Raw genomic sequence first — 23523 nt, forward strand, 5'->3', positions numbered from 1 at the left:
GGCCTGTCTCCAACCTTCCATGGCTGGGCAAGGTAACTGAGAGGGTGGTGGCCTCCCAGCACCAGACAGTCTTGGAGGAAACTGATTATCTAGATCCATTTCAAACTGGCTTCCAGGCTGGTTATGGGGTGGAGACTGCCTTGGTCAGCCTGATGGATGATCTCCAACTGGGAATGGACACAGGAAGTGTGACTGTTTTGGCCCTTTTGGACCTCTCTGTGGCTTTCAATACTATTGATCCTTCTAGAACGTCTGAGGGGGTTGGGAGTTGGAGTCACTGCTTTCCTTCCTCTCGGACAGGTTCCAGATGGTGTCCTTTGGAGACTACTCTTCTTCAAAATCTGAACTTTTGTATGATGTGCCTCAGGGCTCCATATTGTCTCCAATGCTTTTCAACATCTACATGAAACCACCGGGAGAGATCATCAGGAGATTTGGTGTAGGGTGCTTTTTTTTTTTTTACATTTCAGTAAATTTCAGCTATCAGTATGCTGATGACACCCAAATCTATTTCTCTATGTTAGCATCATCAAGAGAGGGCATAAACTCCCTAAATATCTGCCTGGAGTTGGTGATGTGTTGGATGAGGGATAACAAACTGAGACTAAATCTGATAAGACGGAGGTACTCATCGTGTGGGGTCAAAACTCAAGAGACTGAGACAATTTTGATCTGCCTGTTCTGGATTGGGTCACACTTCCCCAGAAGGAACAGGTATGCTGTCTAGGGGTGCTTCTGGATCCAAGCCTCTCCCTGGTCTCTCAGGTTGAGGAGGTGGCCAGAAGTGCCTTCTGTCAGCTTCGGCAGATACACCAGCTGCATCTGTTTCTTGAGATGAACAGCCTCAAAACAGTGGTACATCTGCTGGTAACCTCCAAACTGGATTACTGCAATGCACTCTACGTGGGGCTGCCCTTGTATGTAGTCCAGAAACTACAGTTGGTCCAGAGTGTGGCAGCCAGGTTGGTCTCTGGGTCATCTCGGAGAGACCATATTACTCCTGTATTGAAGGAGCTACACTGGCTGCCGATATGTTTCCAGGCAGAATACAAGGTGTTGGTTATAACCTATAAAGCCCTAAACAGCTTGGGCCCTGGGTATTTAAGAGAACGTCTTCTTCACGATGAACCCCACCGCCCACTGAGACCATTTGGAGAGGTCTCATCTGGTGGCTGCTCCGGGATGGGCCTTCTCCGCTTCTACCCTGAGGCTTTGGAATGTGCTCCCTAGTGAAATAAAAGCCTCCCCATCTCTGACAGCTTTTAAAAAGTCTTTAAAGACACATCTGTTCACCGAGGCTTTTAACTAATACTGTTTTAATGGTTTTAATACTGTTTTAAAATATTGTTTTAAAATTTTTAAATTGTTGTAATGTTTTTAACTTTTTGTTTTTGTTTTAACTAATGTTTTACTTTCTGTTTTTATTTTGTTGTAAACCGCCCAGAGATGTACATTTTGGGCGGTATAAACATATAATTAAGTAAGTAAGTAAGTAATTAAGTAATAGCGCTCTTGTGCAAAAGTTCCCTTTAAAACAAATGAGCCATGCTGCAGGTTGTGCAACTATTGTGCACAATCAAGCATGCCCATGCTTGCAAAACACCAGTCTGGAATGCAAGGTTCAGAGTTATAGTAAGTGGCTAGTGTAACAGTTTTGCACTAGTGCAACATCTCTCCACAAGTGCTTTGTTAGTCAGGATGTCAGTCATTATTACTCATGCCAAAGTAAGTGTGCAGAATTGTTGTCTTCAAAGCATTTGGGATAGCATTGTTTTGGTTTTGCACCTAAATACACATATTTTTTAGCATTAATGCAGTGAATACTAACAAAAGATAAAGCATTTTCTGGACTTCCCAACAAAATAATGTGAAAAATTTGAGCAAAATAATGTGAAAAAAAATGACAAAATTAATTCATAGGAGGTCTAGAAGATTGAAACAGTGATTAACATTTATATAGCACTTTTTAACTGGCAAAACATTGTTTGTTCATCTTTTAATTATGCTCCGATGTAGGAGATTCTAATTCCCATTTTACAACTGAGTAGCTGAGGCTGAATGAGTGACTTGCTGAAGGATACCAGTGGTCCTTTGGCTAACAATGACAGCTGAGATTTGTATGTGAGCCCTTTCTGGTGAAGATTCTGAACTGTGAACCTTTTCCTCATATTTATTGTTAAATTTATATACCGCCTTTCATTAAAGCAATCCCAAGGCGGTTTACAGCAAAAAAAAATTTAACACAAGATGGTAAAAAAGACACAATTAAAATATTAAGTGGGGGGGGGATATTAAACAAATCTGATTAAAAATTTTTAAACAAAAAGCATAAAAGCAATAAAGATTATAAAGAGCAGCAGCAGAGAATCAAATAAATGCCTGGGCAAAAAGCCAAGATTTTACATTTTTTTCTGGAAGCGGTGATGGAAACTGAGAAGCGAATAGCCACCGGGAGAGCATTCCAGAGTCCGGGGGCAGCAACAGAGAAGGCCCTGTCCCACGTACACAACAACCGAGCCTCCCTCATTGTCAGCACCCAGAGCAGAGCCCCCTCAGATGACCTTGTCAAGCGGGCAGCAACCCTTGGGAGCAGGCGGTCCCTCAGGTATCCCGGGCCCAAACCGTTTAGGGCTTTAAAGGTCAAAACCAGCACCTTGAATTGGACCCGGAAACAACCTGGTAGCCAGTGCAGCTCTTTCAAAATGGGTGTGATGTGCTCCCACCGGGCAGCTCCAGATAAAACCCTAGCTGCCGCATTGTGCACTAGCTGCAGTTTCCGGATGTTCTTCAAGGGCAGCCCCACATAGAGCGTGTTACAGTAATCCAGCCTTGACGTGACTAAGGCATGGGTAACTGTGGCCAGATCTGCCTTCTCGAGAAAGGGATGCAGCTGGGGCACTAGCCGAAGCCGTGCAAAGGCACTCCTGGCCACCGCCTCCACTTGAGCTTCCAAAAGCAGAGCCGGGACCAGTAATACCCCCAAGCTGCATACTTGTTCCTTCAAGGGGAGTGCAACCCCATCCAGAACCGGTAAAATCTCCTCATCCTGATTGGCTCTCCTACTGACCAACATTACCTCCGTCTTGTCTGGATTCAATTTCAGTTTATTAGCCCATATCCAACCCATCACGGCCTCCAGCCCCCGATTCAGGACATCCACCCTAGGATCAGGTGACAAGGAGAGATAGAGCTGAGTGTCATCCGCATATTGCTGACAACTCAGTCCAAGTCCTCGGATGACCTCTCCCAGCGGTTTCATGTAGATGTTAAACAGCATGGGGAACAAGACCGAACCCTGCGGGACCCCACAGGCCAATGGCCACGGAGCTGAGCAGTAGTCCCCCAGCACCACCTTCTGGACCCTCCCTCCAAGAAAGGACCAGAACCACTGCAACACAGTACCTCCGATTCCCATACTCGAGAGGCGACCCAGAAGGATACCATGGTCGATGGTATCAAACGCCGCCAAGAGGTCCAGCAGAACCAACAGGGACGCACTCCCCCTGTCTAGTTCCCGGCATAGGTCATCCACTAGAGCGACCAAGGCAGTCTCAGTCCCATATCCGGGGCGGAAGCCAGATTGAAAAGGGTCCAGATAATCCATATCATCCAAGACCCTCTGCAGCTGGGACGCCACCACACGCTCTATCACCTTGCCCAAAACCGGTCTATAGTTGTTCAGGTTGGAGAAATCAAGGGAGGGCTTTTTTAATAATGGTCTCACCATCGCCTCCTTGAGGCACGATGGCATCTTGCCCTCCCTGAATGAGGCATTGATAATCACCTCCAACCATCTCCCTGCCCCCTCTGGAGTCCAAATCAGCACGGATGTGAGCGACTTTATCCGCAAAGTGACACGCAAACTGATCACAGCGGGCTGTGGATAGTTCCTCCCCCATTACCTGGGAGGATGTGTGCAGCAATGTCTTAGCTACACGAAACAGCTCCGCTGGTCTGCACTGAGCAGATGCAATGGAGGCGGAGAAAAAGCATTTCTTCGCCGCCGCCCCCACCACGGAGTAGTCCCTAAAATGGGCTCTAGCCCGTGTTCGGTCAGATTCTTGAGGATTCTTCCTCCAGCATCGTTCCAGCCGTCGCCCGAGTTGTTTCATCGCCCTAAGCTCCGAGGAAAACCAAGGAGCTGAACGGGCTCCACCAAGCCGGAGAGGGCATTTAGGAGCAACCGTGTCAACAGCCGGGGCCATCTCTCCATTCCAGAGATCAACCAGGGCCTCGACAGGGTCACTAACTCTGGACACTGGAAACTCCCCGAGCGCCTTCTGGAATCCGAGCGGATCCATAAGCCTCCGGGGGTGGACCATTCTAATTGGCCCACCACCCCTGCAGAGGGCAGACGGAGCAGTCAAACTAAACCCCACCAAATGATGATCTGTCCATGACAAGGGAGTTATCTCAAACTCCCCCACCTCCAGATCATTTATTCCCCGGTCGGCAAAACCCGGATCCAGAGTATGTCCCGCCATGTGGGTAGGGCCCGATACCAATTGAGACAGGCCCATGGTTGCCATGGAGGCCATGAAATCCTGAGCCGCACCCACTAGGGGGGCCTCAGCGTAGACATTGAAATCCCCCAAGACAATAAGCTTGGGGGAACCCATATCTGCAGTTCCCATCAATAATGTACAGATTAGTCCTGTGTTTGATCCAATCTAAGCATTACATTAGCAGTTAGCATTGTAGTTATGAGAAATGCTCACTTGTCAGAGTCTGGGCTTTAACCCCAGTTTCCTAAAGCTAACGTTTTAACCTTTGGGTGTTACTGGATTTCATTATGGACTGTAGGGGGTAAGGTAAGAGGCTTGGACTTAGAGGTGTGAATGGAACCAGTTTGGCTGGTTGGGTTCAAATCTGAACTAGATTTGAACTGACCCCCCCAGCCGGGTCCAGCCAAACAGGGTCCAGTCCAGTTCAACCATTGAATCTGGCTGAACCAGTTTGGGAGATATACTTGTAAAGGGGAATCTGGCTAGGGTTCCCCTTTACAAGTACAGGGGTGGGGTACTGTAAGGGGTAGCCAGGTGGGGATGGCGAGAGAGGGGGAAAGCTGCTTAGTCAGGTCGACTGCCAGCGTCGCCACCACTCGTCCTTGCATGTGCGGAGGCCAGAACCGAGCTGGCAACTTGGTAAAGGAGGGGGGAGCGTGCTTGGGGCCATGCCAGGAGGGCAAGCAGTACTGGCAGCCACACTGGGCTGGGTAAGCAACTTTCCCCCTCTCTCACCGCCCCCGCCTGGCTGTCCCTTACAGTGCAGAACCGGTTTGCCCAAACTGGGCCTGCTTCTGTTTGTTCATGGACCGAACTGCCCCTGGTTCAGTCCACAATTGAAACTGAATCAGCCCCAGTTTGAGGCAAACCGGTTCTGCATGAACCTTTCGTGCACACCCCTACTTGGACTTTGCCAGCTAGTCTTCTCTGTTCAGACTGGAAGATTGATTGCTGCTTCCCACCCCTCTTGCCTGGCCAGCAGATCGGCCTTGCTCTGCTCTACTCTTGCTCGGCTGCCTCCATAGGAGCTTTGTCCTTCCTTTCCTGATTGCCTGATTAACTGCACCTGCAGGCATTAATTGCCATCAGCCAAGTCTCAGAGACACTTATGAGAGCGGAGGCTCTGGGTTTCTGGAGCTTATAAGGAGGCATGGCCAATGGTAGGTGGCTGCCAAAGCCAGCCACCAAAGGGAGCCAACCTTTGGTGCCAGGCGTTTGCTGTGGGACTGAGTGCTCGGGCATATATTATTTTATGGCTGTTTTAGAAGCTGATGCTGTTGTTTAGATAGCTTCTGTTGTCTGAGTCTTGGGTGAGATTCATCTATAATGTGTCTTGGCTTGACTGGAGATGGGGAGATGGGGACGTGTCCATTGATTATGGGGCGGCTGTTCTGGTGGTGGTGGTGAATACAAGTAGTAATATTAGCAGGTCAGCAGGCTGTTACAGGGGAAGGGAAATCAGAAATTTAATAGCTGTTTCCCCTTCTGGCTGCCCTGCCAGCTCTTTGACCTTGGGGAGCAGTGCCAACTACCCACAGCCAGTGTTCCCTCTATTTTTTTCCCATCTGTGTGCAGAATGAGTTTTGTTCTGGGCGGCAGTATCAAAGCAGTGTGTGCGCACCTACATTCAGAGTGGGGCCTTCCTGATTCAATCTGAGTGGGATCTAATATTTACAGAGTGCACATCAAAAAACTTGTGAGCACATGCACGTGCGCACACCTTAGAGGGAACACTGCTCACAGCTTGGGGAGCAGTGCCAACTAGGGATGTGCACAAGCCAGTTTGGTGTTCTATTCTTAGAACGCTGATCTGGTTTGGGAACCAGCATTCAAACTGGTTTGAATGTGGGGGGTGGGGGCTCCTTTAAGGTTTGGGGAAGGTGCTCTTAACCTCCCACCACCACATTTCCCCACCGGCGCTGTGCTTAAAACGATCCTGCATGGGGCAGCAGCATACCTCCTTGCCGCTCCAGTGTGCATCAGGAATGGAAGTTCCCCAGTGTGCATGCATGTGTGCACACACACCGGGAACTTCTGGTCCAATGCGCACCGGGGTGGCAAGGACGTACGCTGCTGCCCCGTGCAGGGCCATTTTAAGCACAACACTGGTGAGGGAAACTTGGTGGGGGGTACGAGCACCCTCCCTGATCCTTAAAGGTAACCCCACCACCACCAAACCGGCTGCTGCCAGTTCCATGCACATCCCTAGTGCCAATTACCCTCAACTTGTTCCTTTGTAATGGGCAGTTCAGAATTCATAGCGGCCATGGCAACTATGCCTATCCTAAGCAGTCTCAGGAAATATGCATGTTGCTGGACACACACTTGATCTGGTCTTTTATTCTGATCAGGATATTGTTCCGTGGGTGGGCACTCCTGTGATTTCCCCAATGTCATGGATGGGCCACCATCTGGTTAAGGTTGGACTCACAATCATGTCCCACCTCCACAGGCATGAAGAACCTATGAGGATGGTCTACCCGAGAAGGTTATTGGATCCAATAGGATTCCAAAAAGACTTGGAGGGATTCACTGTTGGCTTTGCCAGTAATCTTATTGATGCCCTGGTGGAGAACTGGAACAGCAAGCTCACCAGGACAGTAGGCATGATCACTCCTAAGCATCCTCTCCGACCCGCTTCAAAATTGGCCCCTTGGAATATGGAAGAACTATGTGAGCTGACACAGCAACGTAGACAACTGAAGCTGAAGTGGAGAAAGACCTGACTCAAATCTGACAGATCACAATATAGAGTGCATTTGAAGCCCTACGCTCAGGCAGTACGTATGGCAAAGAAGCAATTCTTTTCTGCCTGTATTGCATCTGCAAGCTCACATCCAGCAGAGTTGTTTAGGGTTGTGAGAGGGCTAGTACATGCCCCTCCTCCCTTGAATCAGAGTTTGGAACCATCAGTTACTCACGATGTTTTTAATGAGTTATTTGTACATAAAATTTCTCGTATTTGGGCCGACTTAGACTCAGTCCCCACAATTACTGAGCCTAATGTGGAAGTGTGCAGAAACTCCTCTTATGTGGTTAGGCTGGATCAGTTTTAGTTTGTGACTCTTGATGGCGCAGCCTACCACCTGATCTCTTGAACCTTGTCCGACATGGCTTATACTCTCTGTTATTGGGGTTGTTGTAGAAGACCTGTTAGAGATTATAAATGTTTATCTGAGGGAGTGCAGGATGCCTTCGTATTTTAAGGAGGCAATCATTAGACCTCTTCTGAAGAAGCCTGCTTTAGATCCCTCAGAGTTAAGCAACTATAGGCCTGTCTCCAGCCTTTCATGGCTGTGCAAAGTAATTAAGAGGGTGGTGGCCTACCAGCTCCATATAGTCTTGGAGGAAACATATTATCTAGACCCATTTCAAACTGGTATTGGGGTGGGGTACGGGGTGGAACCTGCCTTGGTTAGCCGGATGGATGATCTCCAATGGGGAATTGACAGAGGGAGTGTGACTCTGTTGGTCCTTTTGGATTTCTCAACGGCTTTCAGTTATCCTCTCTAATAAAACGCTTGGTGTCCGTCCGTGGACGGACACCAAGCGTGTGTCCGTGCCTCCCTGGCCTGATCTGCGCATGCACGGAGCGCATGCGCAGGACCACCGAGGCAGAACGGAGACAGACAAAAGCCAGCCATGTTTTTGACTCTGTCCGGCGGCGGCGGGACCAGATCACCCGCAGGCAGCGAGGACAGATGCGGCTTTGGCAGCCACTTCAAGACAAAGGCGGCGGCGGGACCCAAACACCCGTTGGCGGCATTCCCAAAATGAACAGCGGAGCAGCCAAGCAGCCGCCACAAAGCCAGAGAAGAGACGGCAGGGGGAAATGGCCGAGGCGGCGGCAGAGCCACCGCCTCAGCAAGAGGAGCCGCAGACCGGCCGGGGAGATGGAGGCCGGGACTGGGGGCCGAGCGGAGACCGTAAAAAGCACTTTTTAAAAAACAACAACCGCTGCCGCCATTGCCGCCGAACTCCCACCCTCCCTCCCAACTTCCAAACCCACCTTACCCCGGCCCGTGACAGTTGGGCGAGAAAACTCCATAACTAAAGAGGAAGAGAGGAGCTCGCAAACAGAGCTCCTCTCTGAGCAAAGGCTCTGCCCGAACTGACACTATGGACGCGAAGGACCCAATAGGCGTCCTTCGCGCCCAAAGCACCAGTTCAGGAAGAGGCTTTGCAGAGACAGGAGCTCTGCTTGCGAGCTCCTCTCTCCCTCTTCAATTAAGGACTTTTCTTCGCCCAACTGACACGGGCCGGGGTAAGGTGATCTCGGAAGTTGGGAAGGAGGGTGGGAGTTCGGCAACAACGGCGGCGGAAGCTTTTTCTTTTTAAGATTCCTATGGCCTCCACTCAGCTCCTGGTCAGCCGCAGGAAAGCAGAAGCAGCGGGGCCACCAAAGCGCATAGAGACACAGGGACAAGGGAGAGGGGAGAGGGGGGGAAAAACCTCGGAGGACAACAAAGACAAAGAGCAAGTGAGAAACAAACAGAGAGAGAGACACAGACAGAGAGATTAAAAAAAAAAAAACCACACACACACACACAAAGGGGTGGGGGGAAGGCTAGCACCCGTTATTATAACGGGCTTAAAAATACTAGTATTGACCATAATATCTTACTGGAACATCTGAGGGGTTGCTTTGCACTGGCTCCACTCCTACCTCTGGCAGATTCCAGATAGTGTTCCAGATAGATAGAGACTGTTGTTCTTCAAAACATGAACTTTTATATGGCATCCCCCAGGGCTCCATACTGTCTCCAATGCTCTTTAACATCTACATGAAACCTCTGGGAGAGATCATTGGGAGATTTGGTGCAGGGTATTATCGGTATGCTGATGATACCCAGATCTCTTTCTCCATGTCAACATCATCAAGAGAAGGCATAACCTCCCTAACCTGGAGGCAATGATGGGTTGGATAAGGGATAACAAACTAAGACTAAATCCAAATAAGATGGAGGTACTTAATGTGTGGGGTTGGAACTCGGGAGATGGGTTTGATTTGCCCGTTCTGGGTGGAGTCACACTTCCCCAGAAGGAACAGGTAAACAGTCTGGGATTGCTTTTAGATCCAAACCTCTCCCTGGTGTCTCAAGTTGAGGCAGTGGCCACAGGTGTTTTCTGTCAGCTTCAGCCAACTGTGTCCATTTCTTGAGATAAATGACTTCAGAACTGTAGTGCATATGCTGGTAACCCCCATACTTGACTACTGCAATGTACTCTATGTGGGGCTGCCTTTGTATAAAGTCTGGAAATTGTAGTTGTTACAGAATGTGGCAGCCAGGTTGTTTTCTGGTTCATCTCAAAGAGACCGTTTTCTGGTTCATCTCAAAGAGACCGTCCTATATTAAAAGAACTACACTGGCTACCAATAAATTTCTGGGGTAGATATAAAGTGTTGGTTGTAACCTATAAAGCCCTAACTTGCTGAGGCTCTGCAGGTATTTAAGAGAACATCTTCTTCACTATGAGCCACTATGAGAGTAATCATATTAGCAGTGTGATGCATTCTCAAGGAGCAGCTCGCTGGCAGTTTCTGGCCTAGTTCTCATTTTGGTAGTTTCTGGACTGTTTCTGGACTGTACTATTTCAGATTGCAGGTAAGGGCTCATATGACTGAATATTCCTCCATACAAAAACCTCCTCTTTATATATATCCCTCCCCCTTCCCTCTCCCCACCCCATATAAGCTAACATATCTTGGAGAAGGGTTCTAGCCTAGCCTTCTCCTGTACATCCTGATTTTCTGTGTAGACAGAATTTTTTGCATGGAGGAGCATTCAGTCATATAAGCCACCCCCATTTTGTCATCTGAAGTGGTATAGCCTAGAGCAGGGACAGGCAGTGTGTGGCTCTCCAAATATTGCTGAACTACAACCTGCATCATCCCTAGCTATAATAAAATTGTGGCTGGGGGTGATGGGAGTTGTAGTTCAGCAACATTTGGAGAACCACACGTTGCCTACCCCTGGCCTAGAGGTTGACCACCTTAGGGAAAACAAGGTCTCCCTCTCAGCTTTAGAGCCAGAAGACTATGAAGGAGCTGTGAGAGCAAGTGATATAGAACTGCAGTGTATTTCCACGATAAAGCAGTGTGGCTGCCCGTCCTAGTTTTCTCAGTCAACAAGGCAGACAGCAAACAATGACTGGTAGATGACCTAGAATTGCACCATAGATAATGCACAATGCAATGGAAGCTGGCTGTGCTCACACACATTCTCTCTCTTTAAGGGGTAAAAAACTGCTTGCCTGTGTCATGACCCTCCACCCTGAATAGTAGCTAAGAGTTTGGCCCTGAAAGGAGGGGAACAGTCAGGCCAGAACAGCCAGTACTTGATCCAGGCCCTGATGCCAGGCTGGAGCTTGGATGTGCCAACTGAGAGACCTCAGAACCAGAAACCAGAGTTGGAGACCCTGGATCCAGTACCTGCTGAACATGAGCTGCCTGACAAACCAGCCCTCGTATTCCCCAAGTCTGCACAGCATGCCAACAACAGGCCAGAAGAGACACAATGAGCAGAGGTGGAGGGCAAAGCTCCAGGCCAGAGGGCTGTCCTGTTAAATTATCTGCTTTCCAGGCAGAGAGGCAGAACCTGGGAAGGGTACTTTGAGGTAGGGATGTGCACAGGTTTGGCGCCACTAGGGTGGGAGGGAGTGGTAAGCGGGATCTTCAACAAGGAGGAAGGCAGGTCCTTGCCTGTTCTCCACCACCCCATGCAGCTTCCTGCTGTGGCAGTGCTCCTTCCAAGAACCCATGCATGGTGCCAGCACCCACATGGCATCCACACATGCACAGATGCCATTTGCGTGATCAGCAACACCATACTGACCATGCAAATGATGTCTGTGCATGCACGGACACCATGTGCATGTTGGAGCCACACATGGGTTCTTGGGAGGAGTGCTGCCCCAGCAGGAAGCTGGATAGGGCAGTGGAGACCTGGTAAGAACCTCGTCTCCTCCTCTTTGAAGATCCCATTTTGCCGCTCCTCCCACCCCGGCGGTGCTGAATCTGTGCACAAATCTTGGTTCATCCACATCCCTACTTTGAGCCTAGAGTTAAGATTTATTCCACCTCTCGTTGGAACAAGTTGCTTATGTGGAACTCTCCAGGGTTCTGCAACCCTGACTACCTCGCCTCGCCTCACCATGCTGCCTGTTGAACCTCATTTATTCTTGCCTGTGGAATAAGATACGACAGCCTGTAACTGAGACTACTGCTTATATGCCGGACAGTGTGTGTTAATTCAGTAGAAGTGGAACATGTGACTAAGATTTGGCTGGTGGGGACTAGAGACAGGGCTTTTTCAGTTGTGGCCTCTCAGTTTTGGAATACCTACCTGGAGGAGAAGCTTCACCGTGCTCCCTCTCTTAAGGATTTTTAAAAGTACTTGAAAACCCTTCTCTTTTAAGGGCCTTTTTGGTGTTTATATCTACCTTTTGTACCCAGTGGGTTTTTAAACTTAGTTTTAGCTGGGTTCCAATTTTTAGCTAGGTTTTACCAATTTTATCATACTCTGCTGCCTGTCTACTCTTATTCCCATGTTGTTTTGTTGTGATTTATTACTTCTGTGACCCACCCCGAGCAGCATTGCATTGGAAGGATGGGATATATATTTTTTAAATATACATCTTTTGCCAAAATGTTTCTGAGGATACTGCATGTTAGAGAATTACTTCTGGAATTAAAAGCAGCTCTGGGGATAGGAATATAGGAAGCTACCTTCTACTGACCTGCTGTCTACTTAGAAGCTGCCTTCTACTGAGTCAGACCATTGGTCCCTATAGCTCAGTATAGTCTTCACAGACTGGTAGTGGCTTCTCCAAGGTTGCAGGCAGGAGTCTCTCTCAGCCCTATCTTCGAGATCCCAGGGAGGGAACTTGGACCCTTCTGCATGCAAGCATGCAGGTGCTCTTCCCAGAGCGGCCCCATCCCCTAAGGGGAATATCTTACAGTGCTCACATTTATTTATTTATTTATTTATTCAATTCATTTCAATTCAATTCAATTCAATTTCTATACCGCCCTTCCAAAAATGGCTCAGGGCGGTTCACACAGAGAAATAACAAATAAATAAGATAAACAAAATGGATCCCTGTCCCCAAAGGGCTCACAATCTAAAAAGAAACATAAGACATGTAGTCTCCCATTCAAATGCAAACCAAGGCAGACCCTATTTAACAAAGGGGACAATTCATGCTTGCTACCCCAAGACCAGCTCTTCACAGAGGTGATCATGTGCTGTGTGTATTCTAACTACTTATTAAAATGTGTGATTATGAATAGTGCACAGACTGGATTGACCACCACAGGTTTTTGTTAACTGTCCTAGATCATAATTCTATTGCCATCTTGACACGCTAATGTATTTAGCAACTGCATGCTCCATACAATTTGCTTGCAAAAGGCATTGAGGATCCCCACAATCGCCCAAAAGCGGGCTAAGGGAGCCCAGCCCGCTTTTGGGCGCTCATGTGCTGCAACGGGAGCCATGTGGCTCCCGGCAGCTAGCCTCATTAAATCCCCCTCCCGTTGATCTTTTTCTTTTCTTTTCTTTTTGCTTGTGTGTCGCCGTGGCATGCAGCGACACACGAGTAGACCCCCGGGTTCGGGGTTCTCTCCAGGGTGCCCCGTGCACTTGCGCGGGGCATCCTGGAACTTCCAGGGGCCACACGGCGCCTGATCCCTGCAACCCCTGCCAGCTCTGTGATGACAGACTGGCGAGCTAACCCCGCAGAACCCTGTCAGGCGCTTCACATGTGTCATGTGAAGTGCCTCATTGTGTGTTTGCTTGCTTAGTCCCTAGTCATCTCATGGGTCATCTCATCGTTCCATTGAATATGAAGCAGCTCTGAAACAAACATGCGACCTCAGAAAATGCTTTCTCCCTGATAAATTCAAGTCTGTATGCAATTGGCCCTGGTAATTTAGAACCTCAGAGTTCAAAGGAGCCAAACGTTATTTAGTCTAGCTTCCTGTCCAAAGCCAAGCCCCTCCACATTCACAGGTAAATCCATACATCCAGCCTGCATCATGTCACATAGGAAGGGAGCATAAATAAATATACCTTCAGAGCAAATAGCTTCAAATGAGTGAAGAGCAAAGAATTGAGAGCCATACTCTGTAGGAGAAGGAAAAATCTGAGCAAGGATTCCTCAGGATTTAACCCTGGAATCTGTAACCATTACCAAGCTCAGTCCTAGAATATCTTCATATATAAATAGCCAGTTTACAGAGTTATCCTTGTCACATACTCCATCATGATCTATGCACATCAAAGAAGCCAAAGGGATGTGGTTGGTTTGAGAGAGAAGAGAGGGGAAAGGGCACAATATGTTGCACTTGGAAATGTGACTGAGATCATATTTTTCCCCTGCCCCAACATTGGGTGGCTCGACTTCCATTGAAAGGGAGCCTCTCTATGTGTATTGCAATGTCTCTGTGTACACAGAAATATATTACATCCCTTTTGGGGAGCCCAAAATACTATGGTCCCCTTCCTGTACCTGTCAAAATGACAAACATTCCACTAGTGAATTGATAATAAAGAACCATTTTTGGGGGTCATATACTATAGTGCCTTTTCTCAACACAAAGGAACTGCAGCCAGGCCCTATCAAGCTGAGATCAGGTTTAAGGTGCTCTCTAGGATCAATGATAAAAAATCAAAGCATGAGACCTGGCGCTCAACTAGGGGTGGCGTTTCCATGAGGCAAGATGAGGCAGTTGCCTCAGGCATGGGTGCAGGTAGGGGTGCAGGGAGTGGCAAGTGCTGGGCCCCACCACCATGGAGACCACCCCACCACTCAGCTGCTGCCTTCCTTCCTTCTCTTCCTTACCCACAGGATCATGCTGTTCGTTTTCCCCTCCTTACCATGCTGTGACACACCTCTTCTTCCCCCCCCCCATCCGCCCCCAACCTGAGCTAGGAATGTTGCCTGGCTTGGTGGCATAGACTGAGAGTGCTCGTGTATCACCCCTGCTGTCTTGGTAGCATGGCCTGAGAATGCTGAGCACCCACCAGTAGATGGGGACAGGCATCATGTTGTCCTTCATCTCAGGAAGCACAATGTTTTGGACCACCTACACCTACACTCCTACACAGAATTCCCATGCATTTCCATGGGACTTTGGCCTGTGCAAAGCATCAGTATTTCTTCCTCTTGAGCTATATACCCTTAGAGAAACTGGCCGATTTATCCAGTTTACTTTTGTCCAAAATATAGTTGTAAAAAATGAGGAAGCAAAACAAAAATAAGTGTTGTGGGTAGATGAGGACCCTTCAGATAGTTTTAAGCCTTGGAGTAAAAAGCTGCTCTGGAATCTTGAATTTCACTGCTGTAAGGTTAACAGACGATCAGAGTTGCTAGTAACAGGCAATGTTAAGTTCAAAAGGGCAGTGGGAGAAACACTGAGGCAGCCTTGAGGGTTTGCCCTGATGGCTTAGGAAGGTCACTCAGACGACTGAAAGGGCAAGCTGCCATGAAGCAGGAGGCTCTATCTGAAAAAATGATCCCTTTGTCATGCTCTGTTTTCTGATCTTCATTTTCAATCCTTTTTCTCCAAGCACATAAAGAAGCCAGACTATGTGACGACAGGCATTGTACCAGACTGGGGAGACTACATAGAAATTAAGAAGGAAGATCAGATTCAAGGGCTTCGTGAGGCTTGTCAACTGGCTCGTCACGTTCTTCTCCTAGCTGGAAAGAGTTTAAAGGTAACAGCCACATGAAGGCCTGGAAGAGTTTGGACAGTTCTTTTATATCCTTCTGCATTTTTATCGGGGAGTGGGGGGTGGGATTCAGTTTATTCCAATGGCCTTTTTCAAGTTTGCAGAATGATGAAAGGAGATATTTTTAGTTTTACATGTGTGCTTCAACACAACCAGGCTTTCATATGCTTACAGTTTCCCCCACCCACCCACGTGCAAGCTCTACATGTACTAAGGAATTCTAAATTCTGATTTCAGGATAAATTGTTAAAATTAAGAGGATTTGCCTGTGTATGAGTCAGTTTGTTCCCTGCTAACTGAGCAAAGAGGTACCTTTTTAAAGTGGGGATTCTCTTTTAAAGGGCCCTATCCACCCCCAGCACAGCATCCCTCCAGTGACTGTTGCTGGTGTCTATTTGTTTCCCTTTTTTAGGTTGTGAGCCCTTTGGGGCAGGGATCCATATTTATTTATTTCTCTGTGTAAACTGCTTTGGAAACCTTTGTTGAAAAGCAGTATATAAATATTTGTAGTAATCGTATAGTTCTGAATGAAAACATTTGCTTGGGGCAGGGTGCAAGGATTCACATAGCATAGGGCCAGGAAACCAGGTGATGGAGAATCTGGAAACCCTGTTCTCTTGATATTTGGAAACATGGTGACCAGAAACATGTCTTTATAAACACAAAATAAAGTTAAAACTGAAATTATTGGATTCCAGATTCTTTGGCTGTGTGTGTAGCTTAGCACAGACCTCAGGTGACATGAAGCACTTATAATCCTACACATCTAATAGTGTTTAATCAGGGTTTGGTGTGCAATACAGTTGCATATACAGTATATTCCATCCTACCATGTTGCATGTGTTTGTCCTAAAGCATTGTAAGGTTTTGCGATGTTTAGTCACAAAGTAAATTCCTTTGTTCACAAGTGCTGATATTCAGCTGTGCATTTATGTAAATATGTCTGGGCCATTCACTCCTTTCCTAGTGATTTTACTGTTTTGCCTCCCCATAAATAGGCCATTATGAGCTTCAAATTCATACATAAAGCATGCCACTGCATAGTATCTAGACCACTTGTTTTTCTGTAATGTCTCTTCAGAATATCTTTGAGTTGCTTTACTGTTTTTTTTAAATTAAGGTAAGGATATTATTTATTTATTTATTTATTTGATTTGATTTCTATGCCATCCTTCTAAAAATGGCTCAGGGCGGTTTACACAGAGAAATAAATATATTCATGATCTTGGTAGAGGAAAAACATATTTTGCAACTCTGCTTTAAAAGCATCACAAACAGTGAATGTTGGTCAAATGGAAACATGTTACACACTACTGAAGATACTAATGGAAGATTCAGGCTTCTTTGTAGCCCATTTGGAACTCACAAGATGACATATTTCTTTAGCATTAATTTTGTCCTTGTGAACATATTGAGGCTATTCACACGACTGTAGATAATTGGGCTAGCCCCTGCTAGCCCAATTTCCTACAATGGTGAGAACCACTGGGCTCGGCTACAAGCCCAGTGGTTCTTAAGTGGGTCACCTGCTTAACTAGCCCGGTTTAAGCAATTGTGAGTTGCTGCAGTGTGGCTCTGCGCCACAGCAACTCACAAGGATACCCCCGGAGGGGAGGCGAAAAGCCGCCTCCCAGCTCTGGGGGTCTCTCTAGCATGCTCTGCACGCTCGCGCAGGGCATGCTGGAGCTTCCAGGGGCCAATTGGCCCCCGCTCCCCCAGCACCCGCCGGCCCCGTAATGGAGTTGGTAGTCGTGTGGGTGGCCGCTTTGGCTGCCCAGAGCAGACTGTCTGCTCTTGTGCGGGGAGAGCGGGCTAAGCAGTATAGAAATAAAATAAGGGCAGTATAGAAATAAAATAAATAAATAGAAAGAAAGAAAGAAAGAAAGATAGATAGACCTTTACTAATATATTTTATGTATACATATTTTTATAGCACCACTTAATTTAATGTTGTGTATCCATCTAGATGTAAATTTTCTTTTTAGCAATCAACATAATAGTTCCTGAACTAACCTTTAAAGAAGGAAATATAGCTTTGTAGTAGAGCATATGCTTTGCGTGCACAATGTCCCAGGTTCAGTCCCTGGCTTCTCTACTCCCCAGGTTCATCTCCACTTAGAAGATGCCAGGAACTGAAAGACTCCTGTCAGACGGGGAAAGACCTCTTTCTGAAACCCTGAAGAGCTGCTGTGGGTCACTGTAGTAGAGAATACTGAGCTAGATGGTCTGACTAAGAAGAAGACAGCTTCTAATAAGTTAGGCAGGGAATAATCAAACTAACTCAAGCATTGTTCCTCCAGGCATTTGTACCTTAGTTTAACTGTACTCTTCACATGACAGTGATTCAGGCCATTCCAATAGCATTTAGTCACATTGATACCAGATTATTCATAAGCTCAAGATACTCTTGCAAGGTTACAAACTGAAAATGCTGCTGTTGTAAGGTTGCCCTATTTATTCATTACTCAAGGGGCAAAAAGACCAACTACTCCAACCCCCACAAACTGCACATCACATTTTAAGTTGAGCTTATGGTAGGCTGGTAGCTGGTGAGCCTTGCAGCTTGTCTTTGTGTGGTATTCCTAGAAAAAAGACCATATGGGTAAATATGCCGTTGCTACTAGGGTCTGGTCCTCAACAGATATCACTCACTTGCAAAGCTCCCTTGAAATCAGTAACAAAAATAGCACCTCCTAGCCAGTTGACTGTGTTTGAGCAGACTTGGCAGATCAGTTCTTTACACAAATGTATTCCACAGATTCAAGGGTGCAGCAAGAGAGGGACTATACAGAGAAAGAAGAGGGAAAGAGCATGCAGAGATTTAAATGTAAGCAAAAGAACGATCTACTGAAGATGAAAGGGGAGTCAGCGCAGAGAACAAAAGAGGGGATTTGTATGGATGAACTGACAAGCACTGAATATAAGCCAAGCCGCTGAAACAAATGGCAAAAGGTATTAATGAAGAAGCCCAATGAGAAGAATATTGCAATTGTACAGACAGGACACAGAGGGAGAGAATGAATTGAGGACGTAGTGCAGCACAAAGAAAATAAGGAGAGAGTTGGCTAATATTCCACAATGAAAACGAGTGACTTTACCTGAGCAGAAAAATTAGAACAAAAACTGAATTGTATGCACCTGTTAATGCACTACTTTGGGTATCTTTCTTATGGAAAAGCAGCCTGTAAAATTCTACACGCACAGACACACGCACACACGCACAGTGGCCTGAGCAGATGAAGTATGTTTGAGGATGAAAGAAGACTATGAGAAAAGAGGAGGATAAGGAGAAAAAACAAGAAACTATCTTAGAAAGCCTTAGAAAAACTGAACAACCCTCACATGTTTCTGGGTTGCAAAGAGCACTTCCAGGGAAAAGGGAGATCAGCCAGAATTACTCCCTGCATGCAAGCGCCCGTGCTTCTGAAGCGTGGACACCACTGCTGTGACTGGCCATCCTTTTGCTGCACAGATGCAATGTTAGTTAGAATGTTGGCCAGTGAATAGCAAAGAACTTTGGGGAACCTCAACAAGTGAAGAAAATATTAGGGTGGGCCATTGAGCATGACCTTGGTAGAGTGTGAAAAGACATGGCTCCCAAAGGTTACTGGGGCTGGTAATGATTGGAGTTGTAGTCCAACAGCAAATGGGGACCCCAGTTTGAGAACTTCTGCTGTAGCAAATTCTTGCGTTGAGCAGGGGATTGGACTAGAAGATAAGGATGTGCATAGAACTGGCAGGGGTGGCTCAAAGGCACCTTTAAGGGTGGGGGCGGGTGCTTTTATCCCTCCCACCATATTTTCCCCACCGGCACTACACTTCCGGCGGGGTGGCAGCATACCTCCCTGCTCCCTGTTGCCTGTCGGACCAGAAGTGACCGGTGTGCGTGCGCATGTTGGGCACACCTGCAATGTTTGCACGTGCGCCGGGTACTTCCGGTCACCTCCAGGGAGGTACGCTGCCGCCCCGCTGGACCCTTTTAATGTGCAGTACCAGCAGGGGAAACATGACAGGAGGGATAAGAGCACCCTCCCCTGACCTTAAAGGTATCCCCCCCGCTTTCGAACCAGCTGAACCACTGGTCTTTCAAACTTGTTCGGAGGCCTGTAAAAGGGCCTCTGAACAGGTTTGTACGCATCCCTACTAGAAGACCTCCAAGATCCTTTCCAACTCTAAAATTCTGTGATTCTATGAAAGTCAGCTTTCAGTGGATTAAAAAAAGTAAAAAGACTGAAGCACTGATTATATACCTTGTGGTCAAGATCTTTAAAACCAAAGGAAGCAATGAAATATGACATGGTTTGTGGAAGGAGGAGGAGTTAAGAAAGTATCTTCAGGAGAGGAAAACCACAAGTTTGAAAGGTAAGGAAACATTTTAAGAAGACAGATGCTGAAAATATGAAGAATTAGCAAAGAAATGATGATAAACACAAACAAACAAAAATAGAGTCAAGGAAACTCATAGTAGCTGACTTAAAAGGATAGAATAGGAAAATGAAAGAAAGTTTGTATTCAGAAAGAGGATAAAATTATGAGAACGGAGAAGGAGGAAGATCTATAAGCTGCTCTAGGGAAACAAGCAAATAATTACAGGAAACAGAGAACACTAAGACCTCAATTGGATCTATGTGATAAATAAAAATAGTGAAACTATAACGTAAAAACACGAGAGATGCAGGAAGAGAAGGCAAATGAAGAATAGAATTAAGATTAGAGGAAGGAGAAGATTAACAGAGAAAACACAAATATTAAAATATTTTGGAAGAGGAAAGACCAACTGTGAAAGACTAGGGAATATTAATTTGTGATGCACCAGATAAGGAGGAGAGCATGTCTTGTGCAAATGTCTCTTGGAGGCACAAGTGTTAGAAGGTATTGGAAGGCGAGATGTATTCTAAGGTTGAGGAGAACAGCATGTCTAGAGTGACAGGAGGAAAGCAATACAAAACAGAAAAAAGTGCAGAAAAGAAAAAAGCTGCATCAAAAATCTGAGATCAAAATTGAATGAAAGGAGAAAATGCCCGACTAAAGCCAGAAAAGGGCAACAAGAAGCAAAGGAAGCAAGCAGTAAAGTAAGGAAAGGGAGCCATAGCTCTGTGACAGAGCATCTGCTTTGCATGCAGAAAGCCTGAGGTTCAATCCCTGGCATCTCCAGGTAGGGCTGAGAAAGACCCCTGCCTGGAACCTAAGAGAGCCACTGCCTCTCAGTGTAGACAATACTGAGCTAGGTGGACCCATGGTCTGACTCTCCTGAAGCGAAATAGAAGTAAGGGACTTGCCCTCCAGAAGGGGAAGGAGTACATTAGATTAACCAATAAGAGAATGAGCAAGAGTCTTGGCGCTAAAGTGAATGGAAGATATCAAAGAGAAAGATCAAATAGTTTTGAGAAGTGATAGAAGAAAGCACCATAAGGAAGAATTGGTAGAAAGATTTGTATGAAGATTAAGAGTTGTTAGATAAGGGAGGAAAGAGAACAAGTCAAGAATTTAAATTAGAGGAAGAGTGGGAGGAGGATCAGGAGGAGAAATATAATTACAATATGTAAATTGATGGGATAAAAGTAACAGACCATGTGGCACTGAAAAAAGTAAAATGGAAGGTGGCGGGGAATAAAGGAAGTAATAGAGAGTGAAGACTAACCTTGTTGCCATGACGGGGGGTGGGCAGGAGGAGTAAAGGGGAAAAGCAACAGTCTCAGAGTCACAAGGAGAAATAGAGGTTCCAGAATTAGTAGAATGAAAAGCTAATGTAAAATGAAAATGTTGTGAAATAGAAAAGCTTTGTTTCTTTACATGTATGTTTATCTCTTCACCCCATCCCCATCACTGCAGAATGACAGGGGTGGTGGGGTGAAGAGATAAACATATATGTAAATAAGACTGGATAAGAGCATGAGACAGAAGAAAGAATAGAATTAAGAACGGCATCCAACAAGAATTAGAAGACAGGGGTGGGGGGTGGGCAGAGGGACCTACAAGAAGAAGAAAAGAGGGAGAAAAAAGAAGGGTCATGGAGCCATGACAAATAGGAGAGATAGAAAGAGAATGCTGGAGATGAAGGGGAGTGGGCAATGAGAATGAGAGGGTATGTGAAGCACTTAGGAAGAACTAAACTGCACCCCAGGGCCACCACTTCTGCTTTCTGCCCTGCCTCTTCAGACTAAGTGCCTGCAGAAAAGTTCTCAGTGTTCACTAGAGAAAGGCATAGGGCACTGTTCCCAGAGCTGTCAAATGGTTTAGTTAGGGGATGGAAGCATGTCTTTTCTCATCAGGTGTTTATTTATTGTCTTGTCCCACCTTCTCCCAAAAGTTCTGAAGAATTTTACAGCTTTTCCTTATACTGGAATAATAATGTTCCTCCCACCAATTGGCTTTACATAAGCATTCAGTAAATCCATGATCAAAAGGTCAATTCTAAGCCATTTTTTAAAAAGGAAAATGGGTGGGTGAGGGGAAAATATACCAAGTGGAACCAACAGGGCAGCTGCTAAAAGCACCTGAAAAATAAAAACGTCTTCAGATAAGGAGGGAGGAACAGAGATAAATATCTGAAGGGAGTGAATTGCCTACAAAGGCACTCATTATTGCAAAGATTTGATCGTCTTGCTGCCTTCAGATCCACTGGTGGAATTCTTAAAAAGCAGGTGGAATCTGAATGCAGAGAGCTACTTAGATGAATTAATGTGAATAGATGTTGCATTAATTTATTTTTTTATTTATATCCCACTTTTCGGCCCTTACAAGGTCTCCAAAGATGGGTTACATCTTGGAATCCATGGAAAGCGAAATTAAAACACACTAGCAACAATAATGAAAAAATCAAAGCAGCTAAAAGCCACAAACTAGGGAACAGCTCAGGATATACAACTCAACAAGCCATAATAAATGACTATTATAATTTAATAATGCTTTTTAAAAATTTTATTGGTTTTTACAATAATTTAATAATGATAGTGTTTAGTTAGGGGCTTTTCATAAGTGCTCAAAGAAGTTCACATACATTATCTCACTAATCCAAAGAATAATCCTGTAAGATATGGCAATATTAATGGTACCATGTTACAAACAGAAGAGGCACTGAGATAGTAGCATGGCCAAGTTTGCCTAGTGAGTTTGTGACCCGAGTTTAAATTTCCATGCTTTAAATGTCATTTATCTCCAATGTCTATAAGGTGAATCACCGATATTTTTTTAAGGGCAAGGAATTTGAGGCTGAGTGATGATGGCTGACATCCTGACTACTTTAACTAAAGGAAGTCCCATTGAAATTAAAAAGGTAAGTTAGACATCCTTTTAATTTCAATGGGACTTCCTCGAGTCAATTAAGTCAGGATGTCAGCCGATGTCTTTAAGATTGTCCAGTGACTCCGTGCCTGAGCATGGAGTTTTTTTCAAAATCCAAATTAAAACTCTGCTCACTAAACCATACTGCATCTGCAACAGAGTTTTGATAGAAACGGTACCTGATGAACTAACTGACTGTGTAAACTGCTGTGAAAAGCAGAGGCCATTTTTGAATCACGAGCTAAGCAGCAGCCCTGTTCATAATGAAGACAAAGTCTGCCTGTCTTACTTATTTATAGCTTGTCTCTGTATCCAAAGGCCACAGGTCATTGTCCATCTTCCGCACTAGTGGAATTTTTTACAGTGGGAAGGGAAAGTAACAGTGGGCACATGGAATTGCTTAAGCCTATTGCAACACCTTCAACTGCACCTCAGGAATCTTTGTTTCCACCAAACTTTAATCAAAATGTACAGTATATGCTAAATGAAAGGAGGAATCCAGCAACCGTTTGAATTCCTTGTGTGACCTAATTCTTTAATATTTTGCTGGGAGCTGTGCCTGGATATATGCTAAAGAAAGGTACTGAAATGTGGTTATATGATGGGTCTATATGGCTAAAATGTCACATTATTCATAGGTTTATAGTTTATTCAAATCACAACCAATCTTCACAGGAACACTCAAAGGCACTTTTTGACAATAAGATAGGTTTTCTCACCAAATTTCGATTTTCAGCCCTCGCCGTTTCACAGCTGGTTTTGTTCTGGGGGAAAGGGTTGTAATGATAATATTTAAAGTGTGTATTTCCCCCCCCCCCAATTTACTCATATTCAAAAATGGGCCAGACCTTTTTGCAAAATCTTACTAAAACTAATCGACTGCAGTACAAAACAGCATATAGAAAACCTGAGCTTGAAAAATGAAGGTTTCTAGAAATAATAGATTCTGAAATCAGGGTGTCAGACTGGAAATACTAATACAGGTTGGCCATTGC

The 23523-nt window shown here is 45.8% G+C and overlaps 2 protein-coding genes across 13 annotated transcripts in view; one reads left to right on the plus strand and one right to left on the minus strand.

Annotated features, from left to right (window-relative positions):
- METAP1D (methionyl aminopeptidase type 1D, mitochondrial) overlaps positions 1 to 23523 on the plus strand; it is a 127907-nt gene that overhangs the window by 69007 nt on the left and 35377 nt on the right. For 2 of the 11 annotated variants that reach the window (XM_053266190.1, XM_053266215.1), the window contains exons 3-4: positions 15080 to 15229; positions 18003 to 18071. The exons of 1 other annotated variant lie outside the window; for it this stretch is intronic. In XM_053266190.1, the coding sequence (XP_053122165.1) occupies positions 15080 to 15229; positions 18003 to 18071 (219 nt within the window). 8 more of the 11 variants (XM_053266233.1, XM_053266199.1, XM_053266208.1 and 5 more) reach the window with 7 other exon arrangements.
- The window catches only part of LOC128332077 (uncharacterized), a 92110-nt gene that overhangs the window by 14457 nt on the left and 54130 nt on the right, over positions 1 to 23523 (minus strand). The gene's annotated exons all lie outside the window — the stretch shown is intronic.

The sequence above is a fragment of the Hemicordylus capensis genome, chromosome 1 (genome assembly GCF_027244095.1).
Source record: "Hemicordylus capensis ecotype Gifberg chromosome 1, rHemCap1.1.pri, whole genome shotgun sequence".
Classification (NCBI taxonomy): Eukaryota; Metazoa; Chordata; class Lepidosauria; order Squamata; family Cordylidae; genus Hemicordylus; species Hemicordylus capensis.